Source organism: Rhagoletis pomonella, unplaced genomic scaffold (genome assembly GCF_013731165.1).
Source record: "Rhagoletis pomonella isolate Grant_MI unplaced genomic scaffold, Rhpom_1.0 Rhpom_scaffold_02941, whole genome shotgun sequence".
In the NCBI taxonomy this organism is placed as follows: domain Eukaryota; kingdom Metazoa; phylum Arthropoda; class Insecta; order Diptera; family Tephritidae; genus Rhagoletis; species Rhagoletis pomonella.
Genome location: NW_023461494.1, coordinates 1 through 20,547, shown reverse-complemented (window position 1 = coordinate 20,547; position 20,547 = coordinate 1). Strand labels below are relative to the sequence as shown.

Sequence of the window (20,547 nt, the reverse complement as noted above, 5' to 3'; positions counted from 1 at the left end):
TCCAAGATATTATCAAGAAAGAGTCGTAGATTACTGTTATTCAGATTGTGACAACCTAAATTTCTTAGTAAAGTTGAGCTGTCATATCTATGTAGCTCCTAAAAATTCTATGATCTTACCTAAGCTCATCTTCATATAGAAAGATATTGAGTTGAAAACCTTTTAAGATAAGCACCTGCAAACTATACTAATTTCAAAAATTAACAACGCTTGATCTCGTTAGCTTTTTAAAACAGTGCATAACATCAGCCCTCACTCAGTTGTAAATTTCAACAATATTTTATAAATCGCCCATAAATCTCACAACGCCACTTAATCAATCGTATCTGATAATAAATCCGCACCGAGTGTACGAAAATTCGCATGTGTGTGTCGTGTCGTGTACGAAACATATAAAAGTTAAGGTGACACCTGTGTCGAAATCAGTTGTGAACGGTTGCTGACTAGCCAAATTGAAGGATTGCATCAACCACACTTTAGATAGAAAACGTTTAAAATGAAATACTTGCTGGTAGTGGCTTTCGCCGCCTGCGCCTTTGCTGGCGCCCTACAACGCCCCGAATCCAAGCTATCGCCAATCGATGCCGATAGCGAAATCGAAGTGATCTACGAAAATGAAGATGGTGTCCAAGAGAGTAAGTCGGCTGGCTAGCTAAAAACTGTAGTTAAGTATGTGAAGATTTCTTAAAATAAACGCTTTCCTTTCTGCTACCGACAGTTGCGCCCACCTTCATTATCTCATGGCAGATTCGTCGCGCTATTCGTAGGCTACAGAAACAGATGCCTTGCGGTTTCCCACAATACGGCATACCACCGCTAGCGCCCTTGAAGAAAAGCGAAGTTTCCGTACATTACGAGCATGGCATTTTGGAGTGAGTACTTTAGTTATTGGAAATAATGCGCTTTACTATAACTTAATTAATTTTCATTTTCATTTTCATTACCCAGCACCGCTGAGGAGCTCACACGCTTCCGCGTTGACGGTTTAGACGACTTCAAAATCAACAAATTCAAGTTGAATATTGTACTGTCGAAGATAACTTTTGATTTCACCTTCCGTAACATACGTGCCTCTGCACCACAGTACGCCACCAACACCATTTTGGATGCTCTTAACCAACTCGGCGTCTCGGTGCAATATGAAGGTGATGGTTCCTTGGACTTTAGCTTGAAAAACTTGCGTGTTTCTGGTACTTTAAAATATAAAATACCACTCTTGTGGGGATCCATAAGAATCACATCGTTGAAGACCAAAATTGCGCTGGAGGGCTGCGACTCCAACATCACTGGTATCTTGGGCGAAAGCAAATTGAATGAGCTGCTCAATCGTCGTCTGGAAAATGCTGTCATATCGGGCATCAACGACAATCAAAATCAGATTTCAGAAAGTATTGAGAACACCGTGGTGCCACGCGTAAACGCTTTACTTAAGGGTAATGACTTCTGGGATATTTTGGATAAAATTTTGAATAGTGATGGCGCAGAGAGTGAAGATGAGCCAATTAAAACGAGTTGTGTAGCGCCCGAGGATCCCTGGGCTTAATGGAGAGTAGTAACTCCGCTAAGGAGTTTAAAGAATTTTAATCTGTATGCTAAAGAAATCTTAATAAAGGATGGTGCGTTGACGATGATTTGAAACCTATGTGAATTTTTATTACTTTCTTGTTTTATTGTTCTGGTAAACGATGAGAGTAATTCTCATAAGAAGGGATATGTACTCTCATTAGTAATTAGATGGTGATTATGAGAGTGAATTCCTATTCTCATCGTCTACCAGAACCATTAGTATTATTTTTGTAAGACGATTTGGTCTTTATCTTCCCAATGAAAATTGCGGTTCGAGAATGACTTGTGATTAAACTGAGAACTCAGATATTGACAAAGTTTTTTCCGCACCTCAATTTAATCTTAGAAACATTGACGAGTAAAGAGAAGTGTTTTCAATGGAAAACGAATTGCATTCTCAACTTGCGAGAAAGCTTTTTCTGCAATGAGGTAATTTTGAGAATAAACTGGGTTTAAATTGAGAACTAAAATATTGTTGAGTAAAAAAGTGTTGCATATTGTCTACGGCTGTGCATTTTTTCTCTCACAATTTGAAAGTTAAAAAAAAGAAAATATACTTCCCTTCCACTTTTTTAGCAGTATAGCCTCAAAAGTTTTATGTTCCGTGCTTATGTGCTTTTCCATTTCATAATTTATGTTTATGACTGCATGTATAGCGCTATTGTACCGATATCGGCCTCAAAATACCCATAATCCAAATTTTATCGCCTTGCGATTAGCAAGCAATAGATTAGCTAGCTAACAGGTGTGCGAATTGTAAAAAATAATAAGAACATAAGTACATTAGTTAAGTTCGCAGGTGACTTCCCGAATTGGAATCGAAAGTTAAAATCAGTATGCCAACAGCTGTCGTCAAAAAATGTATAGATTTTGGCTCGTTTTCAGCGCTTTGCTGCTGCTGCAGCTGCAGACCACACAAGGCCAAGTGGAAAGTGATGAAGCCGGCGAGTTTGAAATCGCATTGCGGCTATTACATAGCACACTTTTCCAGCAAGTGGTTAGCGCAAACGAAAATATCGGATTTGAGACGCGCACCATCTTTGAAGATGATCTCCGCGAATTTATGGAATTTGTGCGATTGCAAATGCCTTGCGGTTATCCACCAGCAGGCATACCACCGCTGGTACCACTGCATGCCGACTATAAAGATGTGAATGTGGTACTTAATAAAACAGAGTGAGTTGAGAAGTTGAAATAACTAACTTAGAATGTATCCCAAAAATTTTAACAACTACTCGTATCTTTCGCAACAGAATACACGGCAACGTAACGGATCTCAATATCAGCGGTCTCGACGAGTTTGACGTACAGGAACTACACTTCAGTAATATTCTGCACAAAGTGCGTTACGATTTTCGTTTCCCTGAAATTTTGATCACTGGCAATTATATGACTAACATAACCACTAGGATGTATGGTCCCAAATTTCACATCTATGGCGATGGCATATTGCATTTGACTTTGAAGAATTTACGCATTTATGGCAGTTTTATAGTACGTCCAAAAAACTCGGGTAGCTTGAAATTGCGAAAATTCAAGGCAACAGTCGAACTGGGCGATGTGGAGTCTAAGCTGACTGGTATTTTGGGTAGCGCACTGAAGACGAAACTTTTTAACGATTGGATTGAAGAGTTTATTGATATGACGCTGAATGACAATCAAGAGGAAGTTAGCGAACTATTGGAAAACTGGGCGGAACCACGTCTAAATAGAGCGCTGGATGAAGTGTCAGTTATTGGTGTAGTTGCATTGATATTAGGCATTATTGATGGTTCAATAATGCCACAGGAGACCTTGTGTTAAAGAAATTCTAAACGAACTAAAAATTCAAAGCAAAAAGTGTGGACCATCATGTTTTTATAAGAGAATGTGACTATACGTTGTATAAATATAGACTTTGAAAATATATGTATATCGTGGTGTTTTATTTTAGTTTTAGAAAATCTACAGCTTCACTATAAATAAATTCGTTCAAATTTTTTCACTTGTGAAGTACTTATTTACAGGGCAATCCCGGCTAAGATAGTAGTAAAAAGTCTTTCGTAAGACAGATGGAAAGATTATTCGAAAGACTTTTGTTATTCCAGCACAAAAGTCTTAGAAAGAAAGCTCTCTCAATCACCGCTCGTAGTGAAAATTTATTTTGAGAGAAAGCTCTTGTATATCATTTAGGTTAAGGCATGCCGATCCAGAGATACGCTTTAAGTACTCAACCGATCTTAATGAAATTTCGCAGACTGCTGTCATTTAGCCCAGCTTAAAAGATAGCATGGCTTTTATCTCGATTATACAAAGGGGCGTGGCACCTCTCACACAAACGGAATTTTTCATGCTGCATATCTCTGGAAGTATTTGTGGTAGAATACCGGAACTTGGTATGGACATATATGAAATCAATACTTTACTCATGGAAAAAATGTTGGTTCTTGGAAAAGGGCCCGTGTCACCTGCCATACTGACTGAATTTTCTATACTACCACTTGTTAAAAAATTAACTTCAATTCAAAGTATTTTATAAGTTAAATGAATTATTACAAAATTGATGTCGTTCGAGTCGTTATATCTCAGAAATTGTGACTCTTAGGAACAAAAGTGGCATAACGGTTTTTAGAGATAATTGCATGATCTACACTTTTGTCTAACCTATTTTTATGATAAACCTTACGGTTTAGCTGAAAAATGGTAAAAATCAATTTATGTGACCTTTGACCTTGAATAATTTTTTCTTTACAGATATGGGATCGATATGGTCCTTTCACATTTCATTTATAATGACGTTCGTAACATTCGTACCAGCTTTATGAAAGTTACTGCAACCTTGAAAATCTAACTTGACCGGGATAGTAGGAAACAGTATTAAAGTACTTCAATTAGGTTTAAAAGTGATAATTTATGGAAAAAAATTGTGCTGCTACGTTAAAAAAAAATATATTTTTTTGTTGAAAAATCCCCATCTCAAAAGATTTTCCCATATGCATATTTATGTGGTTGTTATTATTTTTAAAATAATACTTTTTTAATTTCATTTAATTTTTAGGAATTTATTTTATTTTTTCTTTACGTAATTTTTTTTTTTGTTAAATTTTCTTTTAATTTTTTAGCTTTCATTGTTTAAAAAGATTTTTTTTTTAATTTTATTTACTTAAAAATTTATTTATTTTTTATTTAACTTTTTTTAAATTTAATTTGTTACATACATATTTTTTTAAAAGAAGAAAAAAAATTACATATATAAATTTATAACCTTACAAATGATGTCTCGTCTCGACTTTTGATTTCCGATACATTTATAATATGTTTTTTTTTTTTTCGTTCTAATTACAGGTAAGTGCCGCAAACCGGTATACCATACATACTCACTACATTATGTAAGTGCATACATTCGTAGCTGGTATCAGCGATTATTAGCTGGTAAGTTCTATAGAGTTGCAATATTTTTCTTGAAAATATAATTGATCACCCACAATGTCTCGAAATTTAGTAGGAAATTCACGCGAATTAAGCATATGTTCAAACGGCATGTATTTCTCAAAACCATATGGCGCATATATCATTAACAGAATAGCTGAAAACAAAGTTGCACGTAAAGAAGTTTGTCGTGGAAATCTTTGCTAGGATTGCAGCCGCTTTGCACAGATTCGTTTTGGCTCATTTAATTTGCAATTTATGGGCCAATATGGGCAGCACATTCGACGACAATGAACGTACGCATGGAAATGGCTCTATTATGAGGGTTAAAATGCCACAAAACTAAAAATAAAAATATATGCGCATGCAACCCTGTTGTATGTAGTGTGAAGAGAATTCCAAACACATACTCAAAAGACAGTTCATAAAAATAGGTTATCGAAATGCCGCATGAAAACGAAGCGGTTGATTTCGTTGGCCGCACTTTAAAGTGATGAAAATATCCTGCAGTTTTATGACTGCTATGAAGCTACTGAACAATCATAAACTATTTTTTATATCGCCATTATTATTGACAAAAAAAGATGCATCGATGAAGGCGATTTAGTGATGCAATGAATGAATGGAAGAAAACTGATAAAAGGAATTGCATACAGCATTCCTTTGACACTTCTTCGTTTCATTTGAAATTTTATGAGTTAGGAAAAAAATATCAAAATTATGGTGGCGAGAAATTTTGGTTTCCTCTATCAAAGTCAGCTCATATGCCCTTACGTCCCACAGTGGTTCAAGCAAGAGACCAGTTGAACGCATGCACTTTATTATACTAAAATTTAACGATCTATAAAACTATATAACCAAAACTTTTCTAAGAACTAAAAAAAAATTAAATTTTGATGAAAATTTGTTTTATTAAATTTAAAATTTTTTGGGAATTTTTTTTTTTATTTTGTAGGAACACCCTAAAATTGTTTTCAGCTAGTTCTTATTATGTAACATTTATTATCTAGATCAGAAGAATCGGTTTTCTACAAAATTGGTACTAAGAAATGTTTTTAAAAACTCCAAAAAAAAAAATTTAATTGTAGTGAATTTTTTTATAACATTTTTTATAAGATTTACTATCTAGAACAGGAGAATCGATTTTCTACAAAATTGCTACTTTTTCGCAATTTGCACTAAACAATTTTTCTAAAAACTCACAAAAAAAATTACTTTTGATGAATTTTTTTCTTTTATAACTTTTCAAATTTTTCTATCGAATTTTTTTCGTTCTGGAGGGAATCTTACAATTGCTTTCAACTATTTTTATTATGTAACATTTATTAACTGGATCAGGAGAATCGATTTTCTTCAAACTTGCTACTTTTTCCGCATTTTGCACTAAAAAATTTAATATAAACATATACAAATTCAACAAGTAAGAAAGTCTAAGTTCGGGCGGAGCCGAACATTAAATACCCGGCGCAAGTATTAAATAAATGTTTTTTCACCTTTCCGTAAGCTATCGCTACATGGTAAGCCAGGGTGTATCAATTTTGAGTAAATTAGCGTCCTTAGATTTCAAAATATTGAAGTTTGAAGCATTTCTGAAATTTACCGTTATATGAAAAGCGGCCGTAATTTTAGTCCGATTTCAATAATTTTCAAGGTTTTGCTTTTATGTGGCAAGCACAATAACCATACCGAGTTTGGTACAAAATTGGTATAACGGTTACCGAGATACATATATGTGATCATAAGTGGGCAGTGCCACGCCCGTTTTTCACAATGTTATCACAAACGTATTTCTTGGTAAAAAATTGTTGTAAGAATCAATTTTGAATAAATTAGCTTTAATATTTACTGATTTATCGAAGATTTTGTATTTCTCTAAATTACCGTTATATGGGTTGTGGGCGTGGTTATTGTCTGATTTTAAAAATTTTCGGCCATTTGGTACGGTGTACCAAGGCCAATAACTGTGCCAATTTGGAAGAAATTAGTGCAGCGGTTACCAAGATATACATATGTAACCATATGTGGGCGTAGCTACGCCCATTTTCCAAAAATTTACAATATTTTTATTTTTCGTCTGAAAATGATTCCAAATATCAATTTTGAGTGAATTATCGTTAGTAGTTACTAAAATATCACAGTTTTCGTATTTCTGGAAATTACCGTTACATGGGAAGTGGGCGTGGTTACAGTCCGATTTCGCCCATTTTCAATACCATCCGTCCTACGCCCAAAAGAAGTTCACGTACCAAGTTTCGTTAAGATATCTCAATTTTTACTCGAGTTATCGTGTGCACAGACGGACGGACGGACGGACGGACAGACAGTCACCGCTTAATCGATTTCTCTTTTCATTCTGATCACATATGTATACATTTGTCTATATCTATCTCGATTCGTTTTGCCTGTTACAAACAACCGTTATGTGAACAAAGTTATAATACCCTTGTGCACAAGTGCGCTCGGGTATAAAAATAATAAACAAATTGGTTGAAAAATTAAGGCTCCATTGAACTATGAACATTGTATACCAGTTTTGAACCACTGTGCGTCTCTTCAAAGGAATTCTACTACTATCAGTTATTAGTGCAATTGCAACAGCTATCGGGACAGTACCTTCTTTCCTCGACTATCACTGTCAAAGTGTCACTGGCTAAGCAGCTTTCGTTGTCGGCATTAAAGTCATCAGCAAATGCAACGCACATAGACCACAGAGCAACCAAATGTCTGCTACCACCAATGCCAACAACACATAACAAATGCATCGACCTGGCCATCAAGCGGCGCTGATAAACTCCACAAAAGTGACCACATGCTGTGCGCCTGGAGTCCCCAGCACTTTTGCTTCTCTATACCCATCGAGCATGCGGCCAGCCCAGCGCGTTTGTGCACGAACGTCAGGCTGTTACAGTGCTTACAAATATTGCGGCAACATAGGTGTGATTGTTGTGTGTGTCAAAATCCTTGGACATCCCGCTGGCAGCTTAGATTATTTCTACTGCATCCTATTTTTTTTTTTCATCTCCACGCTTCCATTAGGTGGTCCGCATTGCTTTCGCTTTGACATCTTTGTTGTCAGACATTTGTTTCGTGTCCAAATCGGTTTAAATCGTCGCTACTTTAATTATGATTTATTGGCGAAAAAAAAGCATTTGAATTACTGACTTCCGTAAAAGTCAGGCGGCTATGGAAACTGCAAGTTATTTTGCATGCGCTTAATGTTATCAAATGATAATTGATCACTGCTCTAATTAAATTGATCTTTGTGACATTGGAGTCAGAATGTTAGTTTATTTTCTGAATAGAGTTTTTTTTATTCATTCCTTCACTGCTATAGTCGCCCCTCTTCGAAGCTCTTCAAACATTTTACCGTTTAAAGGTTTGTGTTGTACATATGTACATGCATACATCCATCCGTTTAGACGCTAAGCGCCTGTCGCCCAACTTAGCCAATTTCACTTTCATTTTCTAGTTGTTTCCTCTCCTTATCTTCTTTTCATTTCAAACTTCAAAGCAAATCGCGGTGGCATTTATTTAACCTACTTTTCATTCATCCACCTGTCAACATGGTACGAACATGTTGCCCGGATACCCAAGTGATGCTTACTATCAACTTGCGGAATTTGTTTGCAAATGCAAGGACTTTCTATTAAAGGCTGATATGCCACAAATGTTTGCAGCTGCTGCGTTTTTACAAACAACCTCAGGATGAATATGCAACACAGTCAAAATAGAACTATGTATTCCTAAAATGAGCTAGTCTTTCACTGTCTACTTTATAATGATCTACTGAATGACTGAATGAAAAGTCGTGCCAGCCTTCTGACGTGCCTTGGCGAATGCTCAGCGGCAAGCACATGTCTCTTCGGTTGCCCACGTCGGTGACACCCTACTTGGAATTGCTTTCAGAGCATTCCCTGAAAGGGAACTTTTGGGTCTCGCCGTGTAGATGGTTTTGTGGCGACATCAGAAGGTATCCGGTCGCTGTTCGGAGTGCCGTGGTTTGGCAGGTCTGTAGCTTCGTCCACTGCGTCCTACTTGTCCCCGGCGACCACACAGGCGCTGCGTAGTTTAGAACTGGCCTTGCATGTTGCCAGCAACGTTTCTTTGTCTTTGCTGGGTGCCAGGTGCTGCCGGCTAGCAACTTGAGGATCTTGTTGCGGCTCTGTATTCTATTAGCAATTGCGGTTGTATGCGCCTAGAAGGAGAGCAGACTATCGAAGCTAACTCCGATAACTTTTGGGTTATTAACCGTCGGAATTTATAAGGCACCGACGTGAACTCCTAGCTATAGTCTGACCTCCTTCGTCCAGTTGGTAAAAAGGGTTGCCGAAGATTTTGCAGGGCAGGGGTGTCGGCTTCTTGCAGTGAAGAAGCGAGAAGTTTCGGAGAGGTAACCGCTTACTTTCGAGCACAAATCATCGATTCCATTCCCAGACGCCGTTATCGAGCAGTCGTTAGCATAAGAGATAATTGAGACCCCTCTGGTGGTTGAGGGAGCTTTTAAGTATAATAGTTAAACAGTAGTGGGGAGGGACACTACCCTGTGGGACCTCCTTGCTAGTTTTGTCTCTAAAAATTACTGACGAATATCGACCACTCGGATAATTCGCTAACCACCGTTTAAGTCCACGTGGGAGAGAGGAGGCCTCAATGTCTTATCGTAACGTGAAGTGGCTGACGGTATCAAACGCCTCTGATAGATCCAACCCTACAAACGACGAATGGACGACATAATCCTTCGCAGGAAACTATAAATGACTGCGGGAACATTTTTATTTATTTATTTTCTTTTTTGTGAGTGTTACGTGTGCTGCCAAAGTAAGCTAGCTGCAACCATTGAGAACAGCAAATTAGGTGCCAGTCGCCGCTATTCATCAACCGACTGCATTGAAAGCTTCGCTTTTCAAGCGCTAATGTTTTGCGGATTGAATATAGTCTACGTTTAGGTTTTCAATGCAAATATTTGCTCAGTTTGCATACCGCTCATACATGTACATATGTTAATTTTCAAAAGTGAAACTGTCTGCAAAATTTATTTAAAAAGGGATATCAAAAATCCTTAACTCCTAATTCCTGTTGAATTATACTAGTTGTAGTTAAAAGTTCGAGATAATACGCTGCCTTATTTGAAATGTATGCCGCTTAAAGTTTTATAAAGCAGCGAGGTGCCAGAAACTTAAACCATAAAACTGTCTTATTATTTCACCGTTTTATTCCATCATGAGTTCAAAAAGGCAGTGTTATAAAAAAGTACATTTCAATTCATTTCGATATTAGTACCCAAATTGAAATGGAACAAGTAATTTTTAAGCAAAAAACAATCCGACTTCAATTCTCATAAAAAAAAAAAATTAAAAGTACCCTTAATTTCTTCATTATCCAATGATAGGATCTAAACCAAATTCTCCGTTTTTTGAAGTCGGTTAAAAATTTACTTGATTTTTGGAAACCAGAACAGCTAGCTTATGTAGTTGGATTCGACAAATTTAGCCGAAATCGCAAACCGGAACAGGACGGATATATGTACATACACAGGTCGTCTCATGATGATTAGATATGGTTATCAAGAGGAAATCCTCCCATCAATTTTGGTAGGGTTAGCCCATAAACTAACACAATGACTCGTGAATGAAAAACGACACTGAAGATGGCAAAACGCCAAAACCGGTTTGTCTCCAAATCAAACTTGACAAGGGAAGACGAAACTCGTTGGAAAAAATCGACTTCTGCAGTGCCTATATGAAAAATTTGTCTAGAAACATTTTTAACGTCTTTTAAGTTGAATCTTGCCTATTCCCCAGACTTTGCAATAAAAGTTTAGCCGAAAACAATGTTAGAATCAACTAGTCAAATCAAGCGCTGTCGAAAGGGAATATATTTTTTAAGAATTATTTATATTTTAAACAGAAGAAGCTGTAATTTTAATTTTAGAATCAGCTTCGAAGCCAAAATCAATTTAATATCTGCTTAATTAAATTGTCACCTTTAGCTAGCAGCGAAATTAGTTTTCTTTCCTTATTTTTATACGGAAATGTGGCCAGACGGACGTAACTGTAGCTGATAGCGACAAGCTGGTGCTGCTTTTTATGTACCGCTTGGAAGCAGGAACTGACGATAGAGCTCCACGACGATAGATGCTCCAATCCGCTTCTCAACGAAATACTTGATTGTTGTGATTTTTAATCGGTATTTAGACAGTAGAACTCTCTCCAAAGTAGTTACAGCAATTCGTGTTGTCGCTATACAATCTCATGGCGCATGTCAGTTCAGATAGACAGCGAATATTTCGTTTTAAAATGTCAGATTGAACAACTTGCTCTGGAGAGATTCCTTCCAACGTCGTTTCTTATATATGTAGCCATATTTGTTGAATGTGAGTTGTAAAAGTTGTTTTGCGGTATCCTCCTTCTATCAAAATTTTATATAAAACATTGACTTTTTAAGTGCATTTATTTTTGCTTTTGGTGCAATTTGAAAGTTTGAATTTCCATCCCCGCTAATTAGTTAGTTCCGTAAATAAAATTTTCTTTCTAGAATCTAGAGGCGATCCAAGCTTTGTCATTAAAACACTTGAGGCCGAATTCACAGTGCGTGGTTAACCACTGACAAATGTTCAACTATCGATTTTCAAAAATTATCTTAAAAGGCTTAATTTTGAATACTTACGCAGACAAAACTCTACATCGACAATTTGTACGCGAAAGATTGTAGGCAATCGAATCGTGATTTGAATGCAAAGTACCTCAAAGGTCCAGGTACAACAACTATTAACAGACACTTTTGGGACACCCGTGTTAAATAGACATTATTTTTAAGTGTCCGCTCCTGTGAAGTAATCTTACAGCCCGATTCTGTGCACTTGATAAATAAAAAATTTTTATAATTTGTAAATTTTTTATTATTTATCAAGAATTGGGATTCTAGCACAGAAATCAAAAGCTCTTTTCTTGATAAGCTATCAAGATTGAAAATACTATTGACAAGCGTTTGCAAATTGAAATTTCATGTGACAATTTTAAATTTTGTATATTAAAAAATTTTCTTCTATCATTTAAATACTGCATGTGCCGGCATTTGAACCTGCGACACACAGAATTTATAGTCAACATCTCTACCTACTCGGCTACGGCAGTGAAAAGCTTACTTGCTTTTGAATTCATATTTTTTATATGTGACAATAAAATGAGTTCCACTCAGGTCAGGAAGTCAGTTCCCCTAATGTGGAAAAAAGTTCTTCTTTTACTATTCAAACATATTTAATAAATGCTGTTTGCATCAATTTCCTTGTTGATCCAAATCCGTTTTTCCAAATGTCACTTTTTACTTCCGAGCTGTATTTTCCGCCTTCCTTTTTTTATTCAAACGGCATATCCCCACATCTCTCTAGCACAATTTTCTGAGATTTTATAATATGCTGCACCTCTTTTCGGAGCATCCTTTTACCTCAAACGCTTCGGCTTATTGGCATCTGTCTGCAATTTTCCGCTTGAATGCATTTTCTCTGCCTGCTGTTTCGTAAATTTCCTCATTGTTTTGTACTAAATGCAGCAATTTTACTTTCTACTATTATCCTTCCCTAATTTGCGCTTTTACTGCCTTCTCACAAGCCTTTACCCTTTACTTAGATAGTAGGTGACGTGTTCTTTATCTTGCCCTTCGCTTCCAAGTCTGCGTATTAATTACGCATCTTTTTGTAGCTTCGCGCTCTACTTTTTGTGTGCATCTAGCAGGGTAGCATTTTCTCTCTCTTTGTAGGAAGGTGAATTGTTCTGCTTTGGGTTAGCCAAAAAAAATTTTCTATTTGACTTGGCAAGCACAATTAGTTTCAAGCTAACCGCTTCGTTGCTGCACATAAAATATATGTATTGTACTTTTGAAAGGTTGTACAAATTAAAAATCATTTAAATTTAATGTCAGTTAGAAGTTATCAAAATGGCACTTTCTCGCGTCTTTGGTTATTCCTTTCATCCCGTCTCTTGCGCAATGTGATCTTTCGTAAACTGTATGCGCGCCTGCGCTTTTACAGTCGTTTACTTTATAAATTTATAGTTTTCATACTCACAGAAACACCATCATTTCTTATTTCGCCATTCATTCATAAATTTTGAAAATGTTTTTTTTTTTTTTTTGATTTATATGCAATGCAGCGCGAATTCCATTAAAGAGCAAAATTGCTTCTTTTCATCTTCCTATAAGTTTGCTTTTTTGGCCTTACTTAATGATCATAATTCTAAAGTTTATCCCTTGTTTTATTGCTCACTCACTCATTGAAGTCATAATTTTTTTGAATTATTGCTTCGCGCTTTATTAAGATTTTGCAAAATTGTCCCTTTTCTTGGTGGCCTTGCGGTTTCTAGTGTCACTAACTCTGTGTGTGTGTGTTTTTTTATTGTACTGTCATATGTCATAAATCGAGAGAGCCATACATTTTTTCAAAGATTTATTGCGGCGTGGTTTGTGCCTAAGATTTTACTTCTGTGGCGGCTAAGATACTATTTGAGTTTATATTTTTCACAATCTTTCAAGGACTCAAATATCCAAAGTAGTTTTCTAAAATAGCAGAATACAAAAAAAAACGTATAACAGTTCTTATACAAGTTAAAATAGCAAGTTAAAGTAATGAATCAAAAAATTAAATAATTTACAAACAGAAAATTGAAATACATATATTTAAATAAACTCAAGATAAGTAAAATGTATTCGAAGAAATTACTCAGAAAAAGGGGTGAAAATAAATTAGCAAAAGAAATATATAAAATACATCAAAAATAAATAAGTAAATAAAAATTTGTAAACAGTATAAAAGTAAAACCAATTCACAAAAAATAACTAAAATAAAATAAGCGCTATATAAGTACACAGGAATGACTTACAAAATAAAAACAAAACTCAGAAACGATAAATTAGGAAAAATGCATCAGGATAAAAATTATTTAAAAACAAATGAGAAAAATAAATAAAAAGTAATAGAAAATAAATAAGTTAAAGAAGTAAAAAATCTAACATAAATTCAAAGTAAATGCAAACAGTTAAAAAAGAAAATTGGAATTTGTAAATTCGAAAATCGAAAGAAAATTCGAAGACTCAATATAAACTAGAAAAAATACTATTCAATTTAGCCGAAATAAATTGAAAAAATAAATAAAAATATTAACAAAAAAATTATTGTATACGTAAATAGAGATTAAAAAATTGTATCTAAAACAAAATATAGTAAAGACGAATCATAAAACTGCGTTTGTTAAAAAAAAATTTATTGAGATAATTTAGAAAATTCATTAATGAAAAAAACCTAAAAAAATACTTTTAATTCATAAAAAAATAAAAATATAAATTCGAAAAAAAAATTTTATAAAATTATAAACCAGAAAAAAAAATAAAATAAGCGCACCACAAATCTTAACAATTTTTTTTTATTATTTAATTTTAGTCATTTTTTTATAAAAATATGGTTTATTCTTTAACAAAACCCTTATAAATCAAAGTTTCAAAAATTGTGCGTACAAAGCATGTTCGAAACATTTTTTTTAGAATATAATTGAATTGGCTACCAAATTGCATACTCTAAAAATTTGAATTAAAATGGTCGAGATTATTAAGAAAGTTTGTTGAATTTTTTTTTAATATTGCACAAAGTTTGAAATTTGAATTTATACGGGTTTTATAGTTTTAAAGAGTAAACTATATTTTTATTAGAAAAATAACTCAAATTAAATAACAAAAAAAAAAATAATAATTGTTAAAATTGTTTAATATGTGGCGTGCTTATAATTAATCTTGTACTAGAAATGAATGAACATTTATTCTTAAATATTGAGTGTACTTGAAAAATATATGTATATGTAAATACATTGCATAAACCACTTCGAAAAAATAAAAATAGTTTGAAAGAATTAATTAGAAATACATACATATGTAAATAAAAATGATCAGAATTAAGAAGTGAGCAGGAATATAGATTGAATAGTGGAATGACAAAAATAAAATCTTGATAAATAACAATGACTCGGATATAAGAAACTATATCAAAAAAAAAAAAAAAAAAAAAAAAAAAAAAGTAAGTTTGAACAATTAATTTAAAATAAAATTTAAAAAAAATCTTGTCAGAAGTGGGATTCGAACCCACGCCCTCAGAGAGGACCAGAAAGCTCCGTACCCGCATTGCGGGCAAGTTTTCACACTTGAGTCTGGCGCCTTAGACCGCTCGGCCATCCTGACACTATGCCGTTATGCGGCGAATGTGTGAGCAGGTAAGCCAATATGTATGTATGTATGCACTTAAATTGCTGGTGAAACCAATCTATAAATATTTAAAAAAGTCAGATCTGAGAAATAATGAATTAAATAGAAAAAATAAAACAATGAAATAAATTTAAATTAAATTAAAATTATATCACCTACAACGAAGTAAAATGAAATTTAAAGAAATTAAATTGAAAAAATAAAAAATATATTAAAATAAAATGAAATAAAAAAATTAAGAAAAGTAAAAAATTTCTGGTTCCTCTGCGTTTTGAACCTGCGATCTCCGCGTTGAAAGCATATAGGCACATCCACTGAGCCACGAGCATGAATGATTTAAACTGTTTTTTTTGCATTAGACGCTTTACAGTCGCACATCTACTGAGTCGCGAGCGTGAATAGCCTTAATGGTTTTATTTTTGTGTTACATGTTTTTCAGTCTGTTTATCAAAATTTTAAAAATAATAGATTAAATAACAAAAGGTGAAAATAAAAGTGAAATAAATTTATATTAAATAAAAAATTAAGTTAAATGAGCTGAATGAAATAAAATAAAATTCAAAATATTTAAATGAATAAAATAAAACCAAAATAAAGAAAAAATAATTAAAACATGCCCCAAAATTAAAATCAAAAATTAAAGTATATATTAAATTAAATGAAAAAAAATAAAGTAAATTAAAAAACATACGATAAAATTCCAGGCTCCTCTGCGTTTTGAACCTGCGATCTCCGCGTTGAAAGCATACGGGCACATCCATTGAGCCACAAGCATGAATAGAGTCGGAGATGCGTACTTTATCGCATACATATGGATGTGTGTATATAAACATTACTTGACTCAACAATTTTCAAAAAGAATTATGTACAAAATCACATTTATTTCGTGCGTACTTGATCAAGAAAGTTGTAAATTAAATTCATAGCCTTTGATAGCTTACGTTTCAAAGCCACTTAACATCTCATCTCTCAGTCAGAAGTAATAATTTTTTATACTTTTTCAAACGCATTCAACCATAAACCGTTGCCACCATTTAAATTCATTTTCAATAAAACACACTTCAAAGCTATGACCTGTGGCGCTGAGGGGCAAAAGTTACAGTTTTTCCAAAAGAATAATATATAAAATACTACAAATATCGCCAAAGACATACATACAACAAGAAAGTCTAATAAGTGTGAATTAAAGCAATTTAGTAGCGCAAAAATGCATCCAATCAGTTGAACATTCTGATGCTGATGGCACGCGAATAATGACGCACTAATGACTGTGATATGGCACAGCGAGGGTTCCAGCACACTTCCTTTTATTGTTTAACTATAAGCTTTGATTTGTGTTAATGCCTAGTTGCATGGTGGTGGTGGTAGTGGTGGTGGTGGTGGTGGTGCTTGTGTTGGCGAAATTTATGTTGCCACTATTTGTGACACTAATGCGTTTGATGTTATCAATCAATACTGTATTGATTGAACCAAATGCGTTGTGGGGTGGTGGATGAGTAGATATGAATTGACGTATGTATGTACGTATGTATGTAAAATCATGTGTTATTAATGGTGACAACGCTAACCTTATGGGTTAGTATTTAACTAACAAAGGCCTCGTAAATGAAAATTTTGTGACACTCTGCACGCGGCTGATGTTCACGCAAAGTCCCTAAATATCAATGTACATACTTGTATGAGTCTTAATGATTGATGTGTGTGTATGTGGTTTCTAAATTAGGCGCTAATGAGTTTTCGTACTTTAAATGCGGCTTAATTTTTTTAGTTCAAACGAATTTTACCACTTCCAACTTAAATTTTAAATTTAATTTTTTTTTGCTCTTTGCCTTATGTAACTCAGTCATTAATCATTGCCATTATTTCGCAGATTAAATTTTAATTTGGAATCATTAGCTGAAAAATCACTGAAAATATTTGCTTTGAGTTTTTTCGGAGCCGTGATGAGTTTATATCATATTTCAATTCAATTTGCTGTTATGAACACAGTGGCGGGCAAACAAATAGGCACGCGACATTTTAACATGTTTTGGATATTTTTCTTTAGTTTATTTAATATCAAGGGTATCAAACAATGGCTTTAAATACCTTAGAATTTTATGAAAAGAATATTTTGGAAGAAAATTAAAAAAAAAAAGTATGTTGTATTAAAAATTAGTTGTCAATCCCATTAAGGCATACACGATATTTTGTACTGTGTATACGTACATATGTATATACATAGATATATATGTATTTGCATAGAAATTAATTACATACCTACAAATTTGTATTGAAAAAATGTGGCAACCCTAAACAAAAATATTTCGGTATTAAAACTACCTTTCAATTGATGTTATTATTAAGTCATTTACATTAAATTTTGCGGAATCGAAAAAGTGGCAACCCTACACTAATATCCTAAGGGATAACACTTACTATATAGGCAAATTTTTCAAGAGCTTTCTTTTAATACCCACATCAAGTAATATTATTTCTTAGATATTTTTCTAAACAAAAAATTCAATAAATGTACGATGGACAATAGGTGGAAACCCTAGTGAAAAAATTTACTGCATCTGGAATTTTCAAACTACTTTTCACTTGATACTCATATTATGATCTTTTTTCAGTTTGAAACTAATTTCGAACATGTGGCAACCTTATGCGAATATTCTCGGAGATAACACCTATCTAGATAACCTTAAAATGCAAATTATTATCAGAACACAAAATTTCATCAAAATCGTTACGAAAGTATAGCTCAATATTCAAATCTTTTGTACAAAAGTTAGAAAAATTCGACAAATTTCATCAAAAGTTCAAACTTTTTATTCAGAATTTTTAGAACAATTTTTGGTATGAAGTTTTTTAACAATTTTTGTTTTAAATATCTAGGAGTTGTCGTTGACTTTTGGCAATTGTTTTTTTTTTGCTAAGGCGTAACATGCACAACCTCTATAGCAAACTCAATAAATTAATTTGAAATTTTGATGAACATTTTGTTGAAATTCGTCGAATTTTTATAAATCTTGTACAATGTTTGAAATTTTTGGTTTGATAGTGAGCTATACTTTAAACTTAAAAAGACTAATAAACAAAAGAAAAAAATATTAATATGCCACAAAATGAATGAAAAAACGAGAGAAAAATTGCGAAAACTTGTTAGGGAACGTATCATTACTACGTGACCCACTTTTTCTAACTTTTAACTCCCCAACCCCCTCGGTGACTACACGTAGTATATTCCAAGTCCCAGAATCCAAGAAGGCAGTTGAATTAAAAACAAGTAAAAAAAAATATTTAAAAAATATATATATATATATATATATATATATATATATATATATTTCATGATCCAATGATCGGATCTAAACCAGATTAGTATGTGAGACTACCTTTGAGACACTACTTTTCCGATGCAAAAAGAATTATCGAAATCGGTTGACGTGGTGCATGGTTATGCGGTAACATACATACAAATAAAAAATCAACAAAAAAATAATAAAAAATATTCCGACGAACTGATAACCTCCTCCTTTATTAGAAGTCGCTTAAAAATAAACCGAATTGAATGATTCACTACACGATGCGCTTTAAGTTGAGTGCATTATACATATTAAATGCAATCCATTTAGGACATGCGCCTGTTACTTACTTTGCTAAGATAAAAATGTTTTTTAATCCAGCAAATAATTTTAATCTCATTAAAATGCTATATTACTTTATTCAGTTTTCAGTTTCATAGATATACAAATCCAATTCTTGTGCATTTAGCCAATCAACTTGCACTTTCCACACACTTCAGCTGCGTTTAACCAATTTAGGTTTCATACTTTTGTTTTCTTTTCTTAGTTCATATGTATGTGAAACTCGTTCTCATTTATGTACGCAAAAAGGGTTCAATGCATGCATTTGAATATTGACTGATTAGATGTTTGACAGCTGTCAATCAGCGTATGAGTGCAAAATTCTCATACAATATTCGTACATATGTGGCATGAATGATAAAATAAGTTATTCATTTCGATTCCCTACACATACACATTTGGATTTCACATTTCCATAATATGAACCCATGCACAAATGTGCGGTTCGGGTTATGACAGTAAATTTTTCTTGGTTAAGAATAAATTACTTGTTTATGTTTTTCGAAACAGAAATGATTGATTGGCTGGAAGAAAATATTTTCTAACATATCACGTCACGCATGAATATTTATCAAAGATGATATGCCGTTACATGTTAATCGTATTATGTTTGCATATTTTCTAGAATTAAAATTTATCTTTGATGATTTTGCAATTTTTTCTACGTTGAATACCTTTAGTTGCATGCAGCATATTTCGGTACTTCAACTCTTCTCGGCCTTTTAATTTGATGCATAAATTCATAAGTTCACACAATGACATGCTTTTTTCTTATAAAATGCTGGTATTCAAAATTTTTTATAATAAGCTGATTCATTTAATTTCATGCAGTTTCATATAATAAAATATGTTAGTTTCATACCACATATAGGAAAAAGAGTCGGTTCATTTGTATGTAGCTTACGGGGATGACCCGATAAGTACCTGAAAAAGTAGAAAATTCTTTCAGAAAAGAGATCTCATCTGATGTTTCTCACACTTACGTTTTTGTCTTACTTAAACCCTCTAGAATTCTTCAGACTTCCAAATTAGGCATTCGTTTTTTCGAGGTGCTTTTTCGATTACTTACAAACGGACCCTTTCTTCATTTCTGGTAATAGGAAATAGTCGCTGGAAGCTAGGTCAGAAGAATAAGCTGATGAGTAAGCAATTCCGAGACGTCGATATCTCACACAGAGCGAAAACCGTCTAATAAAGTAGGAACAAATGTAAGCAGATAAATATCGCTGTGGTTTTTCTTCAAGAAGAAAGCCTTCTTATTTTTATCATTTCAATGAAATTAAGAATTATTAGGTTACTTAATAAATCTATTGTAATTGTGGCCTTTTTCGCTGATGCATTGCCATAGCAAAAGCGTGAAATTAATTTTCACTCCAAGTGTCATCTTTGCCTCAAAGTGGGGTTCAGTCTGGCCAACAAATAAGTACTCGTTATATGCGCCGATGATCACTTTACCGCTCTTCAGATAATCAGTGAGAGTGGCGCTCGTCTCAAAACACCGTGAATATGACCTCCTTGGCCAAAGATCCACTTGAGGTTTCAGTTCATAACATTATCTTGTTCGCTTCGGGCTCTCTGGTGTACAGTGATCAATTCTTTTTCTGTTCAAAGTTACGAAGCGACGCTGAAACTCAATCGATTTGGAGAAGAACTTGATCAAGCGTCTCTTCAAGATCAGAATTATATAGACCTTTTCAGGTGT

At 33.8% G+C, this 20,547-nt stretch overlaps 2 protein-coding genes and 1 non-coding gene across 3 annotated transcripts; 2 read left to right on the top strand and 1 right to left on the bottom strand.

Annotated features, from left to right (window-relative positions):
- The first annotated feature begins 415 nt into the window (after positions 1–415).
- Positions 416–1,642, top strand: LOC118753847. Its single transcript, XM_036488721.1, has 3 exons — positions 416–635; positions 719–872; positions 949–1,642. Exons 1-3 carry the CDS (start codon positions 497–499, stop codon positions 1,541–1,543), a joined length of 888 nt encoding a protein of 295 aa, XP_036344614.1. The 5' UTR covers positions 416–496; the 3' UTR covers positions 1,544–1,642.
- A 783-nt stretch (positions 1,643–2,425) lies between these two features.
- LOC118753848 lies at positions 2,426–3,369 on the top strand. The gene is made up of 2 exons (XM_036488722.1): positions 2,426–2,742; positions 2,820–3,369. The coding sequence occupies exons 1-2, from the start codon at positions 2,426–2,428 to the stop codon at positions 3,367–3,369; spliced, it is 867 nt and encodes a 288-aa protein (XP_036344615.1).
- Positions 3,370–15,075: 11,706 nt separating this feature from the next.
- Trnal-caa lies at positions 15,076–15,192 on the bottom strand. Its single transcript has 2 exons — positions 15,155–15,192; positions 15,076–15,120 (listed from the first exon to the last, which is right to left on the bottom strand). It is a non-coding gene; the product is annotated as a tRNA-Leu (tRNA).
- Between the last annotated feature and the right edge of the window lie 5,355 nt (positions 15,193–20,547).